Raw genomic sequence first — 27,822 nt, 5'->3', positions numbered from 1 at the left:
AGTTAGTAATTTGTGAAGGACGTTTTGCGTGTTGGTGTTAAAATAAAACCAATTTTTCGTTCAATTAAAAAAGATTGTTTAAATTTATCTAAACAACTCATTCTTTTATTTTTGTGTTTTTTTTTCAATCGTTTTGTTAATAAATCATCGTATATCATATAATTTAAAAATAATCAAAAAAGTAAGTAACTTTCTAGTTTATTTCTACAAAAATTAAAACAGTTTTTTTTCAGTGTCAAAAAAGAACTATTTGTGATCCCTTTCCAGCTGTTTGGCAGTTTGTTTTTCTCTTACTGACAGCGAAAACAAATTAGAGCGATTCACAACACAATTCTTTCTCTTCGCTCTGGTTCTACAAATTTTTGCTCTCTTTTTTTAGTTGTCTTTAAGTTCTTTGCGTTTGCTTAAAACGAGAGAAAAATGAGCATACCTTGCACCCTCACACTCTCTGGTTTGCTTAAATGCGTTTCTATTTCGATTGATATTTTCGGTTTCTTATAGGTTACACAAATTGCTCAAATTTCGTTGCTTTAAAAAATGTACATTTTCAGCGTTTTTATTTTCTTATTTGTCCTCGCAGTGAGCTAATCTACAACTACTGCTACTAGTATTACTATTACAATTATAGGTTTTTTGTCAAAACTCGTTAAACTCAAAAACTTACGTGTAATAATTTAACAAAACAAAAATCAACATAACCAACAAAGGTGTATAATATTAATTTAAAAATGTATCGTTTTCTAAATGCAATAATAATATATCAAAAATAATATTCATATATAAAAATACAATAAAAAATGAGATAACTAAAAAGAGACGACTATTTACTAGGGTAAAGGTGAAATAGTTAGCAAAAAACACACACGATTATGACGAACTGTTTGCTGAAGTCTTACAAAATAACGAGATACTTTCTACAGATAATGGTTCTCTGCCATTCCTAGGTTCAGATGAGAAAAAAGCTAAACCACGCAACTACTACGACGACAATGTTGTAAAATCAATAGTGAAAAACCAGCGAGAAAAAAAACCTAATACATAGGAATAATAATAATAATAAAGACAATAATTTGAGTAATAATTAAATATGTACAAATCAATCGCTGGATTCCTCCTTGGCCTTACGTGTGTAAACGAGCAAAAACAAACAACAAAAAAATCAGTAATACTGCACTGTAAAATCATTGAAAACAAACTTTTCGTTCTTTGTCTCTCTGTCTCTCAAACTCTTTTCTTGTTCGTTCTTCCGCTAGCTCTCTGTAGTCATCTCCTCTTTTGTTCACTCGTTCCCGTTCATGCATGCATTGTTAGAGAGCAGACTCTTGTTTTTTTCTTCATCTAATTCCTTTCCTGTTTCTCGTTTTACTTGTCGTGTTAATTTCTTTGTTTGATTCGTTATGTTATGTTTATGAACACAGATATGATAGTTTTTCGTGGAAACTTTAACAAAAAAAAAATCCGGAGGAGTTTCGCCGCCGGTAGTTAGACGGCAGTTTTCCTCGCGGTTATACTCGGTTAGACTAACTTCTCACTTTCGCTTTCGCTGTTTGGAGTTTGAGTTTGCTTCTGTTCAGTTCTTCGACGAAGGTGAAGCTCGGAGGAGGCGAAATCTAACGGCTAAGAAAAAAAATAAATACGCATAGGAAAAACGCACACATACATTTACGGAGAAAAACGAAAGTAATGATTAGAATAAGTTACTGATAATTACGATTGAATTGAAAAAAAAAATCTACCTAACTAAATCACTATTTTTCTAAGTAGGAAACGGACGTTCCTAGGAAAATGAAACGCTTAAGCGCGAAAAAGGGGGGCCGCAGGCTGTGTTTGTGTCAGTTTTGCATTATGTTGGAACTGGATGTTGTACACTAATTTATGTTACATTTGGACGAGTCTCAGTTTGCTTCCAGCGATTGGGCGAATCGATATCGCGTTCATCGTTTTACACTCGTGGTTTGCTCATTCTGATAGCAATTAAATTTTGGTTTATCGTAAAACGCTACAAAACAGTTCAACAATTTATCTAAATATTTTCTTTTAAATATATATTAAACGCCTAATTGATTTTCCTTTTTTTCGATTTCTTTTTTTTCGGCCCTACTAGCGCGCATTGTGCTGCAATTTTAGGTTGTTTCCGCCAATCGAATAATAGATTATTTTTCATGTGTTCGCTTCACGTTCGTATTGTTATCGACTTAGCGAGAAAATGTTTTAATAATATTTATATATTTATCAACGTAAAGTAATAGAAACATGATTTCTTTCGCGTTCGCGGGCATACACGCTGCCCGACGGCGGCGACGACTTAGATAGATTTGAAGTTAAATACGTTTAAATTGTTGAAAAAATGCCTGTTGTGAATCATGCCACGGACATCCTGCTCGCACGCACAACGTTTCAACCCACCCGATGGAACGACTTCTCCAGGGTTCGGAGTTAACGCCGTTTCCGAGTGCTAAGACTCGTTACCAATGGATATTGTCCCCCGCCAGGGTGGTAATTTTCATTTATAACGAATCTTCACGATTCAACGGGTTTTCTGGTTGATTTGGGCTGTGATTTAGGCATGGCATTCGATGGCACGATTAACAGTGGGTATTTTTCCCAAGTCTTATGAGTTAGCGCATTTAAAAAGAAGCACTGAGAACCGATTCGAACGAAAAACACTAGTCTCACAAAAATTCAAGTATATAATCGATGACTTAACTAACACGTTCGAGTTTTGTGTATGTATGTGTATATGTAATCCCATACGATTTGCTGTAATCTTAAAGTATGTGTGTGTTTGAATCTTAGTTATGAACGAACATGTACCCTGATAATAAAACACGCTGATGATCGTCTTCTTCTTGAGGTGCATTACCGTAGTAAATAAGTAGGTATGTTTAAACATATACAACCGGACGGTCCTGACTAGGATATATTCAGAGGCTGTCCAGAGTGTGTGTGTATGTGTTTGTCTACACTTAATAATCAATGCTTCGTACTAGATTTTTGCTTATATCCACTTGCAATAACAATTGTTCAGTCGTAAGAAAGTCGAATCGATTTGCATTATTCAATAGCTAATAATAAGTTCTTAATTTAATAAAAATGGATAATCATGCTTGTTTCTTTTCACGCTAACGGAAAAACGTTTCCGAACATCCAAAATGTCCCTTCGCATGCATAGGCCTGATCTTAAGATATCAGGCTAAGATTTAGTTTGCTTCCATAGTCATATCTATAAAAGCAGTGTCTGGGTGTGTGTGTGTGTATTTCTCCTCCTATTGACTTGTCATAATCTCTCATAATGTTGTTTTAACTTCTTAGTTCACTTAGTCTTACGATTAGCCAGCGAGAAATGCAATGTTTTCACATCGTCAAACTCTTATCAACAGGGAAGGAGGAGAGTGCTAAAAAGTTCTTACTTGACTTCGTTTCCCATCGATCGGCGTGCTTGTGTCTGTGTACTCTCCAAGTTGCACCTTGGCTTCCTCCTCATGCTGCCGCGGTCGCCCTCAACGACCGCCAAACACGAACTTGACATCACCGTAGTCTGCACCAGTAGTAAACAGCTGGCTTTCAGATTGATAACACACATTTTTCTGCCTCTTGTTGTCGTTGTTGCTGTTGCTGTTGTTGTTGTTGTTGTTTTGTGGCAGCGAAAGCGTGTCACTCACAGCAATATTCTGCATATATGCTAGGCGACTTAAGGTCCAATCTCACTGCTTACGCGCTAAGCGAAAGAGTGAAAGAGATAGTCGCATAAGTAGGCCTCGGAGCGTCCACAGCATTTCTCGTTCTTCCGGTTCATGCTCTTTCCCTCTTCCTTTGCTCCGTCGTTTCGCTCTGTGCTATAGATATATCGCGTTCTCAGGGTTCATCGTCTTCGTTCTTGGTCATTTCTGGATCGTGATGTGTGCCGTGGCTGCGATGCGGTCGCCTGTCGTCGTCGTCTCTTTGTCCGCGCGTTGAATTAAGATAGAGAGGAGATCTAGAATTGAATTCAAAATGTGATGTTTTTAGGGTATTAGTAGAGTTTTAACGAAATAAGGCAACGTTGGCTATCGGATCCTTGCCTCAGGGTACCCCGGTGCTGCTGCTGCTGCTGTTGATGTTACTGTTAAAGATGATTCATCACAGTCCCGATTTGAAAATGGATGATTCGGTCATTTCTATTTTCGAAAGAGAATCAACATTGACACAAACTCATTTGATAGTGCCACAGCACAGACACATGCAAAACACGGAAAACCCACGGGAGGGAGAAATCTGGAACGGTGCAGGACATCGATTTAAATCCACTAACGGCCGATGATACAGACTTGGGGGAGCAGACGGGCGGACTGGGGGGGAGCGGACTGTTTGCACCCAGCGACGAAGACATACGGAAGTTAAATCGAGCGAATCGTGAACGAACCGTGGAGTGCAGATGCAGACGGTGGTGATGTGCGAGCGCGGGCGTGCAGGAAAGGGAGAAAATTAATTTTAAATGCAACTGGCGGATGTCCGGGTAATAACTGATAGTTCAATTTTATATTTAATAGATATTTCTGATGAGTATTTATCTATTTCTGCATTGGCTGTATGTTCTTGTTGCGGTTTAACAAAATATGCGAAATTAATATGAAACTAAAATGATGTAAATCCGTTGCTCAAATTGCTCTTATTTTGTTGCAATTAGGTATACCAAGTATAACAAGTACTACACACTAGGTATAACAAGTACTGTAGTACTAAAAAACTTGTCAAAAATGAAAGAACAGTAGGAATTCGTCAGACAATTCAATGACGTAAACGTAAACTTTTTTGGTGACCCAAGACGAAAGAAAAAATATTACCTTTGTTTAACAATTTATTACTTTTTTGGTAATATAACATTAGGCAAAAGTATGTGTAATTGATTTTGGTTTGGTTTGATTTGGATCGTATTATAGAGTTTTCAACCTGAAGGATCATTCAGCTCTTATATGTGTAATTGAGATATCTACCATTTGTAGTTGGTATTGCAAACTGATGTCCCACAAGAAAACTAGTCTTTTTGCAGTATAAGAAAACGCAGTTAAAAAATCAAAATCCAAATGTACTGAAAAATGATTGATATCTATCTCTAATCACAATACAAAAGCTCGTAGTATCATATTGAAAATGAGTCACGAAATATAAAAACGGGTATAAATTTTCTCGAAATGGCGAAATTAAGTACATAATAATTTAACAAAGTCGGAAATTTTAAAAATCTCGATAGTACTTTTTTCATGAAATTGCTATTACATGATAGCAAAATAATGAATGAAAGAATCATGAGGCAGTCAACACATAAGGATGAGTCAAATTTCGGAACTTCTAAACTTGCGATAAAAGTTGGCTAAAAAAATATCATCTAAAATTTTTTAAAACTGGGTTTTTGATACAATTCTACTAGCTAATCAATTCACTACACTTTTCTGTTATTTTCGATCTACAATAAACCACCGCAATTTTCTATTGGTTTCGAAACGATTTTTGAGTAAACATCTTGTAAATGGTATTTTTTAAAATTATTGTACAAATTGGGCCAAAAACAATTGGGTAAACAATTACCACTTGAAATTTATTCAGAATCAAGAGTCTGTCAATTACAAAAGAAAAAGAAGATATTCCAAATGATTACCCTGAGGGACATCTGAAACAACTACAGTTGGATTGCAGTTTTTATCGTAGAATTTTATGATTCGTTAAACACTAGTTGAATATGATTCAAACTGATGCAGGAACTCGATTGGCTCAATTTCGATTTTATTGTGCAATTTGCAGAGCAGCATGGCTATCGCAGTGCGATCAAATGTGTTGCCAAGGTCCGTATAAAACGCTTCTATGTGTGGAAAAACCGAATCTACCGAATGTTTCCCGCAAAATTGTCAAAAATAAGTGTTGGCCAATTTCTAATGTTTTGATAATAAAAAGTCCAGGGTAGCGCTTTTTTCATGAAAATACAAGCAAATTTTCTCAGCAATCCAGGAGAAAGTTTTCTATAAAATATATCAAGTAACAATTCTAAGTTTTATTACGTTCTTCTAGTGGTTTTCATGGCCAATTTCATAAAATCGCTAATAAAACTATGAGGTCCGCCAGAACATCCTGATGACCGCTATAAAGCTGCCTTCCGACCAAGGATCCTACTCGTCTCTTTAAGAATCAGGTCATAAGCTTCAATAGTCTTATCACACTCTACTGAAAGCAACAATAAAACCGAATATGCTCTTCGCTGTCAGTCAGCTACCGCCATCATTTAATGCAGCTTTTCGCTACAATGCATACAGCTTGCTCTGGTAAAAAACTAAATCAGTCCGCCGGTTTTGTTAACTTGAAAATACATCCGTGAGCAGAAAAATTGAAGTTTCATCCTGATCGATTTGGTTTATAGCGACCATAATAAAATATCCCATAGAATAATTAATAAATTTCCAGCAGTATCCGTTGGTTTGCAGCATACGCGCATTGAATTTTATCGTGCATATTGATATGGTAGCAGGATAACATCAACGCGCCATCAAAATTTTGCAATTTTTCAAAACTAGTTGTTTAAACAAAATAAATATATTCGATTTTTCAATCTTAGTTTCTAGCAAAGTCATTCTAGTTGTATTCTGACATGAGAACCGATTAATAATAACTTTGCAATAAGATCAATTTTGATTGGTGCGCCATATTGTATTGCTATGCCCCATATTTAGTAAGCAAAATTTAGTAATTGTGTGTGAGATATATTCCTTTAGCCGATTCAATATTTTCCAGTCCACTTAATTGTCATCTGCGAAAGACTGTTTGATTGTATTTTAATGTAAACTCATTCAAATTACCGGAGTTCAGATGAAAAATGATCAAACAAAAATCAATCACAATTAGTGGGCCACGTTGGAAAGAAAATAGTGGCCCGCGGTACAAAAGATATTGAAAAGCGTGATGAATAAGGCGCCTCCATCAATTCCAACAAAAAAGGGTACGCGTGGTTGTTGTAGTTCTGGATTGTTAAAAACACCAAAAATGTTTGAAAAGAGTTGTTACTAATGAGTAGTTTTTAACATTCAATTGAGTGAAAAACAGTGTGCCTTGATATTATATTAAAATTACGTGGACGAAATCCCGAGCAGACGTGAAAGGCAAAATAATATCAAAATGTGTTATGGAAATCGAATAATTCATATCAAAATTTGGTCTTGTTTTGGCGGACATAGTTGGTAAAATAACAAAAAATAATATCAAAATTTTACTCCTTTAAGGTCAAAAAAATAACTACTTGTGCTAACGGGTGGCAACTAAAATTTTGGGATTTTTTCTCAAGCTGTCAAAAAAGATACATCAAGAAGATCACATTTACCGAAATTAAAGATACATTATCCATTATTGAAAAAAAGTGTAGGTACATTTGAAAACGGTCCGTAATCGGCTGTTCGGCGAAGCTTTCGTTTGACGTTGAAACCAGGCTTCATTTTCAGTTTTTTGCTCAGCAGATGCTCATTTAACTGCAGCGCTTCAACGAACCAGAATTCAAAAAAGTAGTGTAAAAAGCAATTGTAGAGTTAATTATTATCTACATTATTGTTGAAGAAAGTATAGTTCTATCTTTTGTATTTACGGCGCTATGGGGCTGCTACCCCGTTGGTAGCAAAAAGAGCGCTCAGTTGGCTACCAACGGGGTAGCAATCGCTTAGCGCCGTAAATAGAAAAGATAAAACTATACTTTCTTCAACAATAATGTAGATAATAATTAACTCTACAATTGCTTTTTACACTACTTTTTTGAATTCTGGTTCGTTGAGGCGCTGCAGTTAAATGAGCATCTGCTGAGCAAAAAACCGAGAATGAAGCCTGGTTGAAACAGGAGCGTTGTACGGCCGTCATGTCAACTTTGCGAATGCATGCATCTCTTGATCTTGATTCTATCAATCAACTGTTTGCAATTCGATTGCATTTTATAAAATATTTATAATTTAAAAAAGTTTTAAGAAATATATCGAATGTCATTTCAAGGTCGTAAAATATGTTAACAAAATCAGTTATTAAACTTATCTTACAACCAATATTCTAAATATCTACTCAACAACAAAATGTGTTATCAATGTATTTCCATATCTATTCAATAACAAATATAGCATTATACTTTAGTTTGCTATTGTTTTTATATTATTTTGCTCTTCGCTCCTGCTCGGAATACATTTGAGTTCAACCAACTATCTTTAATATTCACCGTATACGGTCACTTCGAAGTTGTGAATCACCCACAGTTACGTATCATCGTCTTTATATTATAGCGTTGAGCCTTGGTAATGTGAATAACACTCCATTTAGATAAGAAATGCGTTGGAAAACTAGAAAAAAATTAACAAAAACGAATGATTCTACTTGGCTACAGAGGGGTTAGTTCTGTATGATTTTCTGTATTCCCGAAGCCGATTCAATATTGTCCAGTCAATTTTCCTGTCAACCCTGTATGACCATTTGATTACCTTTTATTGTAAACTCATTCAAATTACCGCCTTATTCAAATTAAAAATGATCAATTTGAAATCGATCACACTAGTGGGTCACATTGGAAAAGAAATTAGTGGCCCACGGTACAAAATACAGGAATCCCCCGAATAGAGCGGTTGGTGCTGTAAGCCCATCGTGATATCACAGCTGTCCATTGCTCAATAAAGCTGATTTTTGGTAGTTGACTAAGTTATACTACATACTAACAATGTACCAAATATCAGCTTTATTGATTAATGTACAACTAAGAAATCGCCGTGGGCGTACACCATCACCCACCGTCTTATTCGGGGGACTGCTGTATATAACGGAAGGCAACTAAAATTATGGATTTTTTGTAGGTCCCTATACTCCACAACAAACGAGTTCAGAGAGAAATGAGAGTATGTATGTGTAAGCTCTCTCTCTCCTCTTTTTGTCAATATTTTTTGCTTTGTTTATACTTGCCTTGTCTTGCTGAAAATGACGTCGAAACAAGAAGCATTTCGTAAGTGCGTTGTACACTTCTACGAACTGCAAAAGAAATCTCGGCATAAAGTATACGGTACAACATTTAAAAAGCGAATATGTTGCGGCTTCGACTGTTTACCATATCCTAAGTTGCCCAACAACTATTCGCAAGCAAGGTAGTGGAAGATCAGTCAAAATTATGGACGCAGAAGGACATCACTCTCTTTCTCGTTTCTTCAACAATAAGCCCTTTCGTTTGGCTATCAATTAAGATGCAGCAGATAAATGTTTGAAGAAAATTTTGATCCCGTTTGTACAAAAACATCATGCAGATGAACAATACGTGTTTTGGCCGGATAGAGCACCATCGCATTACGCCAATAAAACACAATCGTTCCTATTCGATCCCATTTTTACCCAAAAACAACGATCCGAAAAATCTGTTTCAATGCGCCAAATCGAAGATTTCTGCGGGATTTTGAGTTCCTTGGTGTACAAAAATAACTGGAGAACCACGAATTGCAAAAAGTTGATGGGTAGAAACAAGAGATGCATTCGCAAAGTTGACATGACGGCCGTACAACGCTCCTGTTTCGACGTCAAACGAAAGCTTCGTCAAACAGCCGGTTACGGACCGTTTTCAAATGTACACTAATGTTTTTTCAACAATGGATAATGTATCTTTAATTTCAATAGATAAGATCTTCTCATTGTATCTTTGTCTTATTTTGACAGCTCGAGAAAAAAATTCCAAAATTTTAGTTGTCACCCGTTAGCAAGTACCGTAATGAACAACGCGCCTCCATCGATTCTAACCAAAAAGGGTACGCGTGGTGTTTTTTGTAGCTTGTAGTGCCGGATTGTTTTAAAAACGCCAAAAATGTTTGAAAATAATTATCATTAGTAGATTTTAATTTTTCAATTGAGTGTTAAAAAGTGTGCCTTCATTTTGGCAGATTAAGGCAATAAACTTCTTTCAAATTTAGTTTGCTTGGGTAACATGTGATTCGCAAAAAACTTAAAAATTAAGGAAGTTAAGGATTCATTCTGCTAAAACAGAGGCTTTACATCAATCCAAGTAACAATATAGGTCTTTTACACTCTTATGGCGGTTCCGAGGATTAAAATTGGCCACAGAAAACCGCAACAAGAGTGCTTCACAGTAACACGGGAATGTTGATTTATAACTATGGGTGATTCTCATAACTGTGGAGTGACTGTATAGGGTAAATAATAAAGATAGTTGGTGGAACTAAAGTGCATTGCGTCTGCGTAATTTCAATATAATATCAAGGAACACTGTTTGTCATTTAACTGAACTGTTAAGAACTAGGGTACGGGAGGGTATTTTCAGTAGGTTTCTAAATTCAGCCTACTTGCCTATTCTTTCGCCAATAAAAATACTTTGCCGACATACAATTTTAATATGTTGGAACTATTTTCTCAAGACTGTAAGTAATCCACCATTTTTTATTCAAAGAACGTCAAAACCACCTGTTCTTCCACTAGAACTAGGCCATAGGTCGTAAAAATAGATGCCATCGCTTAATGGGCTGAAAATACTCTCCCGTGCCCTACTAAAGATAATTATTTTCAAACATTTTTGGCGTTTTAGCAGTTTGGCAGTATCAGCTGCAAAACCAACCACGCGTACCCTTTTTTGTTGGAATCGATAGAGATGCCTTGTTCAGCACGGTATTTTATATCTTTTGTACGATGGACCGCTAATTTTTTTTCAACGTGGCCTACTAATGTCATTGATTTGGGGACAATTTGAGGGATCCACAACGATTGAGTGACATGAAGACTCTATGCATTCGTGTGAACTAGTGGTGCTACCCAAGCAGTTTTCTTGTAAATTCATATGAGAAACAGGCTTCATTCTCGTTTTTTTTGCTCAGTAGATGCTCATTTGACTACAGCGTCTCAAGTATACAAAATTCGAAGAAGTAGTGTAAAGGGAATTGTAGAGCTACTTATTATCTACATTATTGTTGAAGCAAGTATAGTTTTATCTTTTGTATTTACGGCGCTATGCGATTGCTACCCCGTTGGTAGCTAAATGATAAGCTAAATGAAAAGATAGAACTATGCTTTCTTCAACAATAATGTATATAATAATTAACTCTACAATTGCCTTTTTCACTACTTTTTCGAATTTTGTTTCGTTGAGGCGTTGCAGTCAAATGAGCATCTACTGAGCAAAAAACTGAAAATGAAGCCTGATGAGAAAACACATAGAGAACAGTCTTTTATAAAACACAGAAAGATATTTTTTCTAAACATTTTCATATTTTTTTTTGAAGATAGCTATCAACTTCTTCAGCCCATTTGAAAGGTTTGAAAAAAAGTTGCAGTAGTTTTGGTCTTACCCTAAATTAGTTGCAACCACAAATGTAAAGGCGTCATATTGTCTCACTGTTTCCCAATGGGCTGGAAAAAAAATTTACTTTGATCCCGCCGTTGAAAAATATATAACAAATGGTTCTCGATCTGCGTCACATAGTGTAGGTTCACAAGCTTTACTTTCCAGGAATATATCTTGAATGCTTTGTGACCAAGGCACTCTTGTTAATTCGCATGCTTTCTGATTCTGAAGTCTGAAATGATTTGGCACAACTTTTTATTGTTGTGTAAATTTCATTTAGAAATGCTCTAATACAAAAAAGCTTAAAAACCGTGCTTGTTCAGGCACCTCCATTGATTCCAGCAAAAAGGGTACGTATGGTTATTTTTGCCGCTTAGTTGGTTTCTTGGTACGATGCTAGTCTCACATGTTCACAGTCGTCTTATGTTCGAATCTCGGCTAGGCGGTGCTGCTAGATAGAGTCATGGTAGAGTAGATACTAGCCCCGTAACTGCCTTATACTCTAAAAGCCGGCTGCGAAGTCTGTCGATAAAGAAGGGTCAAGTTCTCAACAGGACGTTTATACCCATGGCTTTGCTATTATGGTTATTTTTGCAGTACTTAAATTTCAAAATCGCAAAACATGATATTTGAATTGTTTGTTTGAGAAACCCCACAAGCACCATTTGACATGAGTCAATTTCCATGAGTGTTGGTAGTTTTGAATCCTCGGGTATCCCTACATCTTGTTTTAAACACTGGAAATAGGTTAGTTCTGCAAACCCCTTTTAGTTGTGGTTGAAAATATTACAATATTTCGAAAAAATATGTTTTTTGTTGTTTTCCTTACAATTGTGTCAAAAGCACATGTGGGGTTTCTCAACCAAACTAAATGAGTCGTAAGGTGCCGGTCGACCCCTAGTAGCACAGTTGTTACAAACCGGTTGTGGCAACCAATTTGTGACTAATTTTAGTCGTAAATAAGTTGCTGCAACTAAAGGTGTCAAATATGCGCCGCTTGGGAGCCGTCTGGTCGATCAGGTGTAGTTTAACCGGCGTTTACTTCTTTTCGTTTTTGAAGAAGTCCGTAGGGTAGCACGGGCCACCCTACATCGTGGTGACAGCGGTGGGATTTCATTTAGTTCATTTAGCTCTGGCAGTCTTCGCCCGAATTGTGCGTGCGTGTGTTTTTGGGTAATCAAAACTTAGATATAGATACCCTCGTGGAGTTGGTGGATGGTAAGAGAGAGAGAACGAGAGAGAGAGAGAGAGAGAGAGAGAGAGAGAGAGAAAGAGATTGCCTAAATTTTCTGGATACCTGACTGTCCCTTCCAAATTTCAATTACTATATAGTGAACCTTCAATGTTCTTTGGAATCGATGGAGCGGTTTGTAGTTTTCGGCTATTGTCACGCTCGTTTATTTATTCGATCGCACCGATAAAGCAGACGTTTGAGTGAACCTGGTCATTTGTTAAGAACTTGTTCGATTAGTAAATGTTGAAGTCCTCGAGTTCAAGACCATTTTTCTGTACTTTGTTAGGCCAAAGTAATTAAATTTTCAATGCGAATTGGATTGAAAAGTATGAAAAGCATATCCAACCCATTCTAATAGTAGGAAAGCATATATTGCTGCTACACCCAACTATTTTGGTCTGGAGCTTTATTGATTTACTAAGTGACGATATATTCTATATTTGAACGTGACACGTGAACAAAACGCATCAAGACCACACCGTCCCAGCAAGATTGCCTTAGATTGAATTTTCTATGAAGCAAAAAATCAATACCTGATCAAAACAAAAGTACATAGCGGCAGTTAATATCTTCATTTGTCCCGAATGGAGCGCTAATCGGCTCACATTAGCCCTTCGGTCAGGCCATTGAAGCACACTTAGAGACGCAGATAGTAGACTTCTCATCCCCAACCAAGCCGGCGGCACAAATTCGCATTGACATTGAACCACTCGTCGAACAGCGCAGTTCTCTGCTGCGACAAAGCGCAGTGCCAACAAACTAGCCGTATGCTTTTAAGTGATTATAGAAAAAAAGTAAGTATAAAACACATGCAGCCACAAGCGTCAGTCAGCGACATCTACGACGGACCGTTACCCGTTGTCACCTTCGCCTAGAAAAGCCATTAGCTTGGAAACCATCTGTCGCATCGCTCCAGCCAACAAAGAGGTGAGCGAGCGGGAGGGAAGGCGTGTGCAGACGAGAGAGCAGCTGCGGCTGGCTTAATCGAAGCGATCACACGGACTGTCACCGTCGAACCTGTATCGACTGGATGGGTACACTACCTGGGCGCCTATATCCGCTGCTAGTTCACACACAATCGATTCGAATGCGTCACCCCGCGCTATCGTCAACGTAATATTTTGTCAATATTTACATCACACCATTGAGCCAAAGCCAGCAGTCGGACCGAGCCGTCAATGCTATCGCTTATAACCGAGCAGCTTGCGACCCGGCAGAATGTGTAGCTTCGAACAAAGCAAAGAAGGTGCTCTTATCTACTATCTGAACTGTGTTGTTCGGGCTTATTACTTAGAGCATTTCCTACTAATGGATCCGTACGGAAACTAAATCAATTCCGGGCTATCTTCGGTTATTGGCCTTTCAAATCTGTACGAAATCGATATCAAACCGGAGATTCCTACTAGTCTTTGGCCCCTTTTTTAGGGACATCCAACGCGCGACGTAAATCGATTAAGTTTGACATTAAGAATTTTATTTGAACTACTCAGTTCGGGCCCGCTCGGTCGGACCAAACCTAATCAATCTTTGTCAACTGCGGTTCTGGACCGTCGTCGTTGTCGTCGTCGCATACCGAGCGCTGCTGGTAGGCTTTCTATTCCGTACCGGTCGGCGTGGCCCAGATTCTAATTACGCTCCTTCCCTTCCGAACACGATTCTAGCTAGCTCGTAGTGCCGACTGGCAAATTAAGTGAGTAATTCCGGGTCGCAGCGAAGCGGCGGTGGCTGACAAAGTCTTTTAAATTAACATCATTGCTGAACGTACGTACGATTAGACTGTCCGACGGTGGCAGAGGCAGTTGTCGACAAGGGCCGAGCGAGCGCGGCAGGGGGAAGCGTAATTGATGATATTTTCTGCAGCGGTCGCCAAATGTACGGCACGTCCTTCGTTTTCTGCACTGTGTGCGAATGTCGATCGTCGCTGCCTATTGGGACACGTCCATGACTGACGCTCATTACGCAAGGGGAAACAGAAACAGAAACAGTTGGCGGGCTGTACGGATGGGATGTTGCCGAAATAAGGGTTTGTGGTTGGGAAAGGAGCAACAAATTCCGTTGTTGTTGCGGACTTTCATTTAGAGGCAAACTGTGAATGTTTTTCTTGCTGGCCGGAGAAAAATAATTCAAATAAATGAGGCACCGAGAATGGTATTAATTATGTAATGAAAAATTTGGCCTGGAGTCACGATACTGTCTTGAATTGAAAAATGAAGCCTTAGCAAAAGACTGAAACATCAGACCAAAGCCAGTTTGCTTCTGTGTTCTGGAATACCGATTTCTGCAGCCTAAAAGCTTTGAAGTTCACCTATCAGGAAGATCAAATTCTAACGAAAGCGCCCTTCAAAGTGGTGATCAGATAGTTACGGAAGCTTGTGGTTTGCTTTAGTACTCTTCACGCAAGAGAACAGAGTAAAATTAGTACCTACTGGCATTTTAATCTTTCGAACAAACGATAACCGGCAAGGTACCAACCGTTTTCGTTCATTGCTTTACGAAATCAATTTCGGTCCGTTAACGGTAACACACTAACAGTACTTTTTCCCATCGGGCAAAATAGACATTCGGCCTGCCTCCTGACGAAGCACAATCATCGCCGCCTTTTCCTGGCACACATTAGCCGAACAGCTGAAGCTTCCAGCCGGAAGGCAGCGACAACATCGGTTCGAAGTCTGCTTAATTGAATTGGCCACAAGGCAAATTAAAATTTGCGTCAATTGCGTTGAAGGTGAAATCCGACCTGCCTTTCGCCGCCTGCAGCTCGCGTCCGCTCCGCGACTGGAGTACCACCCCCGCCCGCGGTGGCGATGGCGATGGAACGTGCAAGTGGAGAACACAGTTTCGGCAAACTATTTTAGGAACGTGCCACATTACATGCTCGGACGTAGGCATCACCACCAGCCGGCACCTGTTCGGGAAATTGGTCTTCCTGATGTTTTACCACGTCAGACTCTAATCAGGACGGCTGGCAGGACAAAATGCGCACTAAGTTTCGATCGAATCGATTGAAACGTTGAAGCTTTCATTGTGATGAACTTTTAAAACTATAATTACACAGGTTAGTTGTTTCATTTACAACACTAAACAAGTTGTGATTTATGTGTAATCAATCACACTCAAGTGCTTTCGTTTTGTGATTGACAGCTGCGTGCTGTTTCTGCAAGTGATAACTAAATAGACACTTCGGAATTGTAGGTACAGAATGATCGGAAAGAAAAAAAAACAAGCCGGAGAGGAAGAAACTAGAAGAAGAAAAAATTGGCTCACAATCATTGCCGTACGTGTTTTAATTTGAAACACTAGCACCGTACCGCGCACGCTGCTCGTGTTTCGCCGTTTTGTCACTTGGCGTAGAACTACCGCGAAGAAGCGCCGCTGACGTCTGGAAACGTGTACTTCGCTGACTACCGCAAGTGTAAATGCAAATGGGAATTATTTTTTCCGGTTTAGATTGGCTAGAATGATGCACATGGCTTGCAGCTCGGAGGTACACATATTGAGATGACGACCGTGCTGCTGCTGGCTGGAGCAATAGACTGAGCTACGAAACCCGGAAGCGAATTGAAATTTTACTCCGCTGCTGATGGTTGGACCGAGCTTCGGTCAGCTGAGTTTGATTTTTTATTTATAAAAAATCATTCAAAATCATCAAATAATAAATTTTATTCTGAAAAGTCATATCAATTTTGCCTCGATAATAGAAACTTTGCAAAATTAATGTTTATTGCACATTGAAGGAATGGAATTCAACGAAAATAAAGAGATAACTTTGTAAATAAATAATAAACTTGAAAACTTTGTGAAGGCACTACGTTGTTTTGTACGTAGAAACAAAAAGAAAGCAAGTTTTTTTATCATCCTAACAAGTGGATACATCATCATCCTAACGATCAAAAATGATGGACTATGTTTTACTTTGAAACATCTTTAAAGAAAACACTCTTGTAAAATTACACATTTGCAAACTACTGAAAAAAATCGTTCTACTATACATCGCCAAGTGGGTGAAAATTAAAACGGCTCTTTTTAGGACGACCATTTAGACGATTGAGTTTAGGAATAGTTGATCTCTCAAACTGCAGCACACAATTCGTAAGTTACAAACAAATTATAACTCAGACAACAACAGCTAATGAGAGTACACACAAAAATGTTTTAGCCCTGATGAAGTTCCAAATCGGGGTCGAAACGTTAGCGTAAAAAACAAAAAAATTAGTGTCTACTATAATTTAATGACGGAACGGCCAAAATCCCAATCATTCGATGGCTTTTTACATTTAATCAGGAAATAAACTCACTTAATTCATTAAGAATAACACAATTGGATTTTTCAAACAGATCATTGTTCGTTTGAGGTACAAAGCTCTCTATTCATGAGGAGTACGTGCTTCTTAAGCTACACGTGTTGATACTGATAGAGAAATTGCTTTAAAAAGTATCAAATGAACAAAAAACAGCAGACAAGTCTCCGTCTTTATTATGCAAATTATGCAAACTCGCTATAAAACTGGATATAAAACACTGACAGAAACACTGAAAAAAATCTCTATACCTGCTGCTACCTTCTTCAGCTTACTCACAACTCTCTGGGGTTATATACAATTGCGAGGCCTATAAAAGTCGATTTTCTAGAATTTTCTCTAGAGATAACCTTTTAGCTCATTAACCGAGAAAATTTGCATACATGTTACGGTAACTTTTAACTTTATTTTAACATATTTTATTTGTAAAAATAGTTAAGTTATTGAAATAGCTGTTATCACTAACCACCTACTAAACGCTCCTAAAATAAAGCCTATTGCGGTGAGCACGATATATAAGGACCAAATTATCGGAAATCCAAAAGTTAAAAAGGAATCGCTATCGGTGTTACAAAGGCCGCACTCGTGTGGTCTTATTTTCACACACACGCGTTCTCGTTCTAACGAACACGCCAGCATGAGCATCTCTTTCGGAGAAGAAAAAGGCAATGCAAAATCTGTATGCAAAAACCCTAGTGTGCCTAGTGTTCACAAACTGGTGGCTTCGTGAGTGAGCTGTGCAGAAAGACGCTACGAGGCTGTGTGTTCGCGAGTGTGTAGCCAACAGGCAGAATGTATGCACACAGCACCAACGGTTGTTTGTCGTACGATTGCACCACTAGCGTACGCGTTGGATGCTATGTTTCTCATACTCACTATGCTTCTACTCGATTTGCAACATCGAAAGAATTTGCTAATTTTTATAAATGATAATTTTTGGAAAAATGGCGGCTTCTTAAGCAAAAAACTATCGAGTTTTGCCATAAATTTATTTCTTCTAAATTGTCTTTAAAATTAAATATATAGAGCTTGTCAGCTTCGAGATATGATTCTGGTCTAACAAGTCAGTCGACGCATGTTCGAATCTTACCCAGATAACACAAGATTGTAATAGAAAGTTCACATTAAATCATTTTCATGTCAATTTTACATTGGAATTGTATAATGATTATAGTATATCAAAACAAAGTGAACAATAAGTTGTTTTGCAGTCGTGCGTGTCCTCATATATAACTCATGACTGTGAATTATAAAGCAGTACAGATGATTGCAATATGAAGTTATATCTTAATCATATATTCAGGAGTATTAAGTTGCGTGTTATGAAAACCGCTGTATAAAGTGCAAGTTAGAATTAAAAATAATCGTCGAAATATTCGCACGTATATTGCCTCCACTTTGGTACATATATGTTCTTATCTGGCGTGAAATATAACTTTTCCGTTCAGATATGATGCCGTATTTGTCAGTTGCAATCGAGATATACAAACCAAATGGTTTACTGCCCAAGTAGCACACTTTTGTCACTTCTGGTTGCTGCAACCTATTTCTGACTGAAATCAGTCATTAATCGGTTACCACAACTATTTTATAACAACTGAGCTAGTTGGGTGGGCAGCTAGGCTACGCTGTACAGCTAGATAGAGCCAGTAGGATCCTTGCAGTAGCTCCGTAATTGTTCTGTACTCCTAACCACTGGAGCAGCTGCAAAGTCTGTCGATAAAGAAGGTTGGTTAGGTCCTAAAGACGTTTATTGCTAATCCAGCTTGAACACTTTTCTGCAGTTTAGACTATTAAGGACGCTTATAAAGAACCCAATTTACTGGGTAGCTGCTAAATTTTCATTTTATGAAATTTATCAATTGCTGAAAATTTGTTGCTATTTTGGGCTTATTTTGAGTTCAGTTCGGTATTGAAGACTCAGTAAATTGAAGAATCCATACTGGGTATCAATACATTTTATGGAAAATATTAAGCTGTCGGTAACTGTTATAGTATACTGTTGTAAAAGTTGTGAAAAACATAGAAATTGTTTCAAATTTCTTTTTTTTTCACTATGCTAAATAAAACACACCCTCCCCGCACGAGCAAGAATGATAACATAAAAAAATTAGGTTGGTTCAACTCTACCCTTTCTCTACATCACGTCACTGAGTAAACCATATGGCACTAGACTTTCCGCTTATTTTCATGTAATTTCAAAATCTTCATGTAATTCTCCTCGGCAACTAAACAACGGGATGGAACAAACTTGGTGGATGTTTGGAGCGATTTCTTGTAAATTTTAGACTTTGTAAACAAAGCCTGATTCAAGAAAAAAGAAAACGAACACAAAATTTAGATGCTTTAGTTTATGATGCTTTAACTTTATCTTAAAATCATGAGTTTTCGTGTTCTGTAGAAAACCTATTTAAAACCGAATCAGCCCGATGATGTCATATGGCATCACTTGACACATTTTGTGTTACTCGCCATAAAATACAAACGATTTGATATTTTCACCATTTGGCAACTCCTTCTCAAGGACCAATGGCTACCATTTAATAGAAGATATAGCATTAGGTATTTGAGCTTTGTACGTTGCTGCGAAACTCAACTAAGTTGAGTTGAAAATTGAACTGAATATATAGGGTTAAATTCTAGGCTGATTCGGGTTAAATATGGTAAGCATTTTGTATGTTAAGCAGGTGTTTTTTGACGTAGCTGGTATAGGGGGTCATTCCAAAAAATCTATCTCGAAAAGTGGTCAGGTTTTGAACGGTTATATCTTATACTTCCACGCGTCGAGCCAAAGAAAGAAAACTATTGTAATTGTCTTTTTCAAATCATCTTATATATAAAAATGGAAGTGAAAAAGTTCGACCGCGCATCACTTGAGAACGGAGCGTCCGATTTGAGCCAGCTTTTTTTCATTATGTTCGTTTCCATCGCCGCTATGTTTTTACGGCGAGAAAAATCGGAAAATTTACTGGAAAGAACTCGAAAACTCGAAAAATTTGTTTTCCATATGAAATCCACAGCGTATTGCAAACGCCATGTCAGTGTCTGCTACGATCATCGTTCGATTTTTAGTAGCGCCGTTACCGTTCGTTGTCTGATAAACAAACACGTGATTACTTTCATTGAAATCGCCACATGTAACAATGCTATTAACAATTTGTGTGCTTTTACAAAACAAATTAAAATGAAAAAATACATTTACAATAGTTAGCATTTCATTGATTCGTTTATTCATTTATCGAATTTTGTTTCATAACACAAAACTGTTTTATGCCTTTTTACATCGTATGCTTATCCAGAAGATCCAATACAAATGGTTTAGGCACTAAATTGACTAAATTGCCAGTTCCCAATCATCAAATGAAGAATACATGTCACATATGTAGTAAAATAGAGTTTCCAGCAATTCAGCAACAAATCTATCCTGAAAGTAGGTAGGTACTTACATAAATTAAAATTTTACTACAGTTCATAACGAATTCCCAGTTTTATTTCGTAGTGCACTCCTTAAAAGTATAAAAAATCTTACAAAATTATGCTTCTGTGTTAAATTATTTTAGTGCGTGAAATACCAAAGGAACAGAAAGAACAAAAATGGATTTAAATGTATACTTTTATTAGCATTTCAACATATTTGACGAGACGGTTAGAAATAAAATTAACAATTAAATTCATTTTGTGGGATAATGAAGTTATCTTGAACAGTAATTTATTACTAATGCAGTTTGCAAATTACAGTTATCAAGATTCGGCAATGCAATTATTTCGGCTAATTCTTATCCATTAACATACAAATCTAATAAAAACAAAAATCATATCCCTATTGACATCAAATACATATCAGAATATTGAATTGAATTTTAAATTATCAAGGAACCCCCAATTAACCATTGATTGTGATGAAGGGAATATGCTTGAGTGTCAAAAAATTTCAGCATCAATTAAAATATAGTTGTTGGTGGTGTAATGATTATGTTCTCAGGAAGTTTTTAAGGTATATTGCCTATTAACAATTACGCAATTTGGCGCTGTTTAAGCCATCGAATTTACTTTTACAAAAAATAATTTAACAATCAGTAGGGTTTATAAGACAAGACTCGATGCAACTTCTACCAACACAACCGTTGGGTATTGGGAACTGACAAACCAACTTTTACACCGACATGTTTCCAATGTGTAGCTATAAATTTTGAGATTTTGTCAAATTTTCATATCTTGCTAATGGCTTAATACGTTTGATAGATATACACGATCTCTGAAAATCCAGAGTTATAGACTACATCAAACGTTGGAATCTTCAAAAAATTACAAAATTCTACCTATACCGTTAGTACACTCCTTTTTCTAAAAACCGGCAGCTCTCTCAGTTCATCTGAATTTTACAATCTGAAATATTCGGTCTAATTTGTGGCAGTACGAAGTTTGCCGGGTCCTCTAGTTAAATAGTAAAAATTAACAGTTTCAAGGTCAAATTTCCCCAAACCTTTTCTTCGTGATTGTCTTGCTGTACAGGCAGGGACGACAGTTAAACACACCTTCTGTTTAGTGTGATTTCGTTTACTTCATTTTCAGAAAAAAGTGACAACGCCCTCTCATCCCAACAGGTCGAAAATTCTTTACGACGTTCCAACTAATATTAATGTTAGAAAAAGTGATTGAGTCCTCCCGTCCCAACAAGAATTCTTAGAACCGTGTTTAACCTAGTCCAATTTGATGTTCTGAAACTCTCAGTTTCTGGATTTGAATGTATTTAACCATCGGCGGGAAGAAGACGATAGTTTTGTGACATAACCTAGCTAACATTTATGGTTTCATTGCGTACTTATTACGGTGTATATTACTAATTTTGGTTAACAGAATAGTTAAAACTACATAATAAAATTCGAAATGTTCATAAAATGTTCGGAATGATTTTTTTTGTAAATTTCGTTACACAGCTACAAACACAGAACGGAGAACGGAAAACGGTGATAAATAACAATGATTAATATCAAATAATTTTTTGTGTGTCAAATATGCCACTGAATACCCCCATTTTCAACAAAATCGACTGGTTCGCTTCTTCTTTAACAAAATTTATCTATTTTAAAATCCCAAGAGAAGGTGTAACCATCTGCATTTAAAAAGTTAATCCTAGCAGTAAACGCTACCAACAACCACAATGATTCTACCTACAGCTATAAATTCCAAAAGCACAATCCGCAAACGGTGCAGGAACCCTGCCAGAACCGTGTTCTCTAAAAGCTATCGAAAACTCAATATCCTGAGAGCAACGGCCAACCTTCTTCAGTTAACAAAAAAATTAGTTTCCGTAATAGCAACAAATAGCCATTACCGTTCCGTTTGCACACACCAACTAGCATGAGCATGTTTTGGAGAACCGAAACGCCAGCCTTCCCCACCGACCGCCGCTATTGACATCGTCTTTGCTATGATGTTGCTGTGCTGTTTCGAGCACAAGCGGGCGGGCAGGCAAGCGTCTCTCCGATCGGGACATTTTCTTTCAGCTGTCCGACTGGACCGACCCGCCAGTAGTGCGGTCTGGGAATGGAACACACTCTCGGTTGGTTAGAGCCCTCGGGATGGATCTCAGCTGGAAGTAGTCTCAGCAGCTATGCAGTGACTCTACACAAAAGGTACGAAGAAAATGGATGTGCCTGACGGAGAAGATGATGGTAACGATAATGACGAGGACGAACACGACGACGCCAGGGAACAACAGGACCAACGAAGAAAAGCAGAGAATGATGAAACAGCCATCAACAGCGGGATACCCCTTAGGAGGGTTGGATCCGATAAAGCCTATTTTTTATATGGTTTGAGAATGGAAGACAAGGCGGTAAAAACTTACCTGTATTTCAGTTGAAGATTTTGCTTTCGCTCGTTTGGGTTGCGATCCGAATCCGGAGGTAAACCGAAATCGCATAAACGCACACACTCTCGAACGCATGCAGATATACGGCTGTGCTGGAACGACGGTAATGGCGAGGACTAGAGTTGATTCTGACGGTATAGTTTTCGTTGCTTTTTGCGGCGCATTTCTTAATCTCACACACTAGTAGCTCGGAAAATTTGGCAAAGAAAACTTTTGTTTTTGCTGATACGGTTTGCTTTGGAGTACACAAACTAACCTTTCTATTTCTGTGTTCATTCACTTCGTCTCATGTTGTATGTCATGCTTTTTCTGTGTCTTACAAAACAGTGTCTATCGGATTCGGTTGATCCGCGCGCTTGTTCGTCGCGCAGATCCTCGCCCCTTTACAAACCGATCGGCGGTACTTGAACGTACCGGTAGATGTACAATCTGTAGTCCTTGCTCGCCAGTACCACACTGCCATCGTCCATCAGAGCCACGTCAAAGCATTGGGCATGCTTAACTTTGCTTTCCAGTGCCGAGACCAGCTGGCCATCCTGGGTGAAAATGGTTAAGTTGAAGTTGTTGTGATTGTCCGCAATTAGAATTTCTCCGCTGGCATTGATTCCGACTCCGATCGGGTAGTTGGTGATGCCTTCGCCACCAATCTGCCGCAGGAACTGGCCTTCGTAGTTGAACACTTTAACGCAGTGCGCTCGGTTGTCGCTGATAAAGATTTCCTGTTTGTCATTCACTACCACTCCGTTCGGGAACTCTAGATGTTTACTGCAGCCAAACTTCTGCAGGACATTGCCCGACTGATCGAAGATGATCACCCGCATAACTTTGCACTCCACCACCACGATACGGCCTTTGCTGTCTACCGTAACGCCGCGGGGATGCTGCAGGATGTTGGCTCCAAACTTTCGCACAAACTGTCCGTATTGGTTATAGATCTGAATTTGGTGCGTCGGGGATCGTTCGGTCACAATTATGTCGCCGGAGGTTCTAACCACTGCTACTCGGTTCGGGTACAGCAGCTGTCCGTCACGCTTACCGCATTCGCCAAATTGAAACTTGAAGCGACCTTCCTTGTCGAAGATCTGAATCCGATGGTTGTTCGTATCCGCAACGATGATGTCATTCTGAGCATTCACGGCCACACCGCTAGGTTCGGTGAACTGTCCCTCCATGACTCCAAACTCACCAAACTTACAGTGGTAGATCATTTTCTGCCGTTTGATTTGCGACTTCGGTGGGAAAATTGACGTGTTCATCAGTTTCGAGCTGAGATCGATCATCGACTCTTGTGGGATGTGATTCAGCGGAATGGTGTACTGGTCGTTGATGTTGTTGAAAATGTCGGTTCCACCGTTGCTCCACTTTTCGTAAGGGTTCAGTGGCTGCAATGGTTGCACTTCGCCGACGAATGGTCCCAAACTGTTGGCGCTGTTGAATCGTTTGGAGATGATATTGGAGTCGAATGAGGACAAGCCTCCGCTGCCGCCGCCCGAGGTTTGCGATGGCGATGTGGACATGTTGATGCCATTTCCGGTGTTTCCGTTGTTGGTGGGGAACGGTCGATCGATTAGGTGACCACTGTTGCCACCGTTTACCATCAGTGGATTCTGGTGCTGGATCAGATTGAGACTACCGGTACTGCTGGACGGGCTGTTGCCATTGGTCATGATCAAATTAGAGCCGATGACTCCATTCGAGCCGTTACTGTTGTTGGTCGATGTAGGCCGAGCGATGGGCGGCTGTTTTGTCGTCGAGGTCATGTCCGAGGTCATATCCGTGGTAGAACGTATGTAACCGAAGGTGTTCCGTACGCCAACCTGGATCGCTTGAAAGTTTGACACAAAATCAAGCTCGTATGAGGCCTGCAGATCTTGCGTGATGCTCGGAAAGATCAGTAGTTTGTTTTCCATAAACTTTCGCAGCATGATTGTCTCCGCTAGGCCGGCACATTTACTAAGGCGTTCTACAAACTCGCAGCTCTGCAGCACCTTGTCGACCTGATCCTGGCTCTTGGTTAGCAGCACCGATTGGGACATGTTCTTGGTGTTGTAGAAACTTTGCAGCTCCTTTAGCAGTTCGGCTTTCCGCTCGTCTAGCATCGAGCGATAGAACTGGTGTGTGTCGGTTATTTCGTTCTGAGCTTTATGATATTGCACCTGGATTCGCTGCGAGTTGTGTTCCACATTCTTGATTAGGGCCCGTAGTTCCGTTGCCTTGGCACGAACTTCACTGACGGTGTGTAGCAGGTTTTCGATCTGTTTCGGTGTCGAGTCCGGGTTGTGCTCACATTCGTGCACGCCGTTCGGATGCTCCATAAGCATGCAGTCTTTGCAAACCGGAACGCTGCAGGTGCGGCAGAAAAATTTGAGTAGCTCGCTGGTGTGGCGTTTGCAGAAGTAAGTAGGTTTGTTCTGGCCATTCATTTCGACACCGTTGAAGTTTAGAGCCGATAGTTGACTATTAAGCTGGTTGACGGTCGTAATAGGCAGATTTCCTCCCCCTCCGCCGGTACCGGTGGATGTCGGTGGCGATATCACATTATTCATGATGGACTTTACTAGACTGCTGGTTTCGTCTTTGATGGTGAGATTTAACGAGGCTAGCCGATGTGGGGCCGGCTCGAAACCGTTCATAATTTTAGAGCTATTCAGTATGTTGTTTGCCAACAAGCTACCTTCAAGTCCGCCCAAAACTCCACCGTTTGCGAGCGTTGTGGTTGTGCCGGTCGTTGAACCCGCGCTAGAGTTTGAATTTGGAATACGGTACACGGAATGTCCGTCGAAACAGTGCATGAACTGATGTGCCGTGACACAGTTGGAGCAGAGGAAGTTGACGCAATCGATACACTTGGCTACTGCATCCGACTGTTTGCTTTTGCAGCCGGTGCACCGGGGATATACCGACTCGGAACTGTTCGACTGGGCCGACTCAAGGCTGGACGCGGTCACGTAGTCGTCGCAGATGGCGCTGTCACTGGCAGGGGGCGATGATCCGGCTCCGGAACCGCTAAGTGTGGTCAATGGCGAGTCGGAAAGATAATCTGTAGGTTCACCGTACGATCCAATCGAGTTTGATGCACCGGGTAACGATTCTAGTGACGGCGTAGGAGATGAGGCCATTTTACTGCACGCGCATCAATGAATCCGGTTTGGCTGGTGCGAGGGGTTTGCGATAAGCAGTTTGTTTGTTTGTTTGTTTTTTTTCTGTTGTTATCGTCGTATTTAACTTTGCAATTAGCTTTTTTCTCACTGATTCACTTTTTGTTTTGTATTACCATTTGCCAACAAACACACGGTCGGTATCAATTTTCTGTTTTCACCATTTAGCATCTCTATCAAACATTAACAACTTAAAAACGGTTTACATTTGTTTCGTTTCACTGATCTAGAAAATAAAGGGAAAAAAATCACTTTAATGACACAGCAGCTCGGAGGAAATTCGAGAACAATTCGGACTCCCGGGCTGCCTGCCTGGGCGTCCCGCGTCCGCCGTCCCAGCCGTCTGGAACTCCTCACTCAAGCGGCTTCTTTTTCTTCTGAAAATATGAGCGTGCTTTTCTCCCTTTCTACTCTTCTTCATTCATCACATTCGATTCAATAGCGCATTTGATCGTTCTCGGTTGCACACACGAATCCACCAACATACGCACAAGAGGCCGCCGAGGCACTCCCCCCTTCTTTTTCGTCGTTGTTCTCGTGCGTAGTTATTTTTACTTTTACTTGTATGTTTATGCTTCCAGCATATTTTTTATTACTTTCAATTGCACTGCGTATCGAGTTTTCGTTTTTTTTTTTTCAACATACAAACGAACCGCGTCGCGTCGTTGAGGTTGCCGTTGTTTTATGTAAGGTTTCGACGGTTAAGAACTACGCGTTCTCTTGCTTCTGTTGAAGCTACTGAACTCTTTGCTAGAACCGCGGTGGTCCTGTTTTTGCCTTTGTGTGTGCACACTCATGCGGGTATAGGAAAGGAAAGAACACCGAGCCAATCTTGGGCCCGTAAAGCAGGATGCTTGCTGGTTGAAAAAACAAAAGGGAAGCGTAAAAAATGCAACTTGGAACGCAAGCTGGCAGAGGCAATGATGAATTGGTCTGGATGGTTGTTGCCAGGAAGAAGTTGAGGAATCACACTAATGGAAGAAAAAGATGATAATCACTCGTAAGAAACCAAGACCAAGCTGGCGGTAAGGAATGCGAGGGGAAAAAAGGATGGATCAGAAAAGAGACCATGCATCAAGAGGATGGATCTCAGTTCCGAACAGCGACAGAATCGTATTAAAATTGTGCGTTATTTCGTTTCTTCTGAATTTTGTTTCTACCCGCCGTCGTCGTTTCACACAAATACACTTTAAGGGCAAAGATTGCTGGCGATGAGCAGTGCCTGTATTTTTTCAGGTTTTCTTCTGGCTGTTAGTCGCAGAATTTTCCCGTTGGCCAACTACTAAATACGGCCCCGGGGATGAAGAGCGCAGCTTCTAGCAGCCACAATTTCTCAAGGTTGCCTCCAGGCTGACAGGCAGAAACTAGTTAACACAAGGCCCTTGAGATCGATGATGGCTTTTTCGGTCCGCTGCGGAACGAATATTGCGAAAAACACGCCAAACATATGGTTTGATCACGCGAAGACGCGACAAAGACCGCGTTTCGAAAGCACGTTTTCAATGCTAATTCCGAACCGTGTTTGACGGATTGGAGTGCTTTATTAGACACTAAGCAGCAAAAAACTGTTTGTGGATGACTAACTCCTCTCTGTCTGGCTCTGATTTGCCTGCTTGCAGTAGGACTCTCTCTACTCCTCTATGAGTGAGCCTTGCACCGCACAAGGAGAAAGAACTGGCTATATTTTGCTAATAGTGGATGCCGAGCACACAAAACTCACTGTTACTCTCGTCGAGTCTGCAGTACGACTAGCAGCCGTTGAGCATAAAATGTGCTGGAAACCAACAAAAGCTGCCTCACCAAGCCAGTTCCATCGACACCAATACACTCAAGCATGGACCGCACGGAGCAAGCAGGCAAACATGGGGTGTCGTATCGGACGGTACCTGTTTATCCGCTCATGTTCTGAGCTCACTCTCCTGCCTGTCTGTACGGTACCCAGG

The 27,822-nt window shown here is 39.5% G+C and overlaps 1 protein-coding gene and 1 long non-coding RNA gene across 3 annotated transcripts in view; both read right to left on the bottom strand.

Annotated features, from left to right (window-relative positions):
• LOC128741892 (uncharacterized) overlaps positions 1–27,822 on the bottom strand; it is a 442,705-nt gene that overhangs the window by 176,353 nt on the left and 238,530 nt on the right. The gene's annotated exons all lie outside the window — the stretch shown is intronic.
• LOC128741889 (brain tumor protein) lies at positions 103–27,615 on the bottom strand. 2 transcript variants are annotated; one of them, XM_053837992.1, is made up of 3 exons: positions 27,600–27,615; positions 22,698–26,105; positions 103–3,976 (listed from the first exon to the last, which is right to left on the bottom strand). In XM_053837992.1, the coding sequence occupies exon 2, from the start codon at positions 25,838–25,840 to the stop codon at positions 23,105–23,107; it is 2,736 nt and encodes a 911-aa protein (XP_053693967.1). In that variant the 5' UTR covers positions 25,841–26,105; positions 27,600–27,615; the 3' UTR covers positions 103–3,976; positions 22,698–23,104. The 2 variants fall into 2 exon arrangements, with proteins under 2 accessions (XP_053693967.1, XP_053693966.1); XM_053837991.1 differs by lacking the exon at positions 27,600–27,615 and adding an exon at positions 27,464–27,596.

The sequence above is a fragment of the Sabethes cyaneus genome, chromosome 3, assembly GCF_943734655.1.
Source record: "Sabethes cyaneus chromosome 3, idSabCyanKW18_F2, whole genome shotgun sequence".
Classification (NCBI taxonomy): Eukaryota; Metazoa; Arthropoda; class Insecta; order Diptera; family Culicidae; genus Sabethes; species Sabethes cyaneus.
This window is presented reverse-complemented; position numbering and strand designations above follow the sequence as displayed.

Coding starts and splice junctions, on each gene's coding strand:
- LOC128741889 (XM_053837992.1), bottom strand. CDS start 25,840: ATGGCCTCATCTCCTACGCCGTCACTAGAATCGTTACCCGGTGCATCA.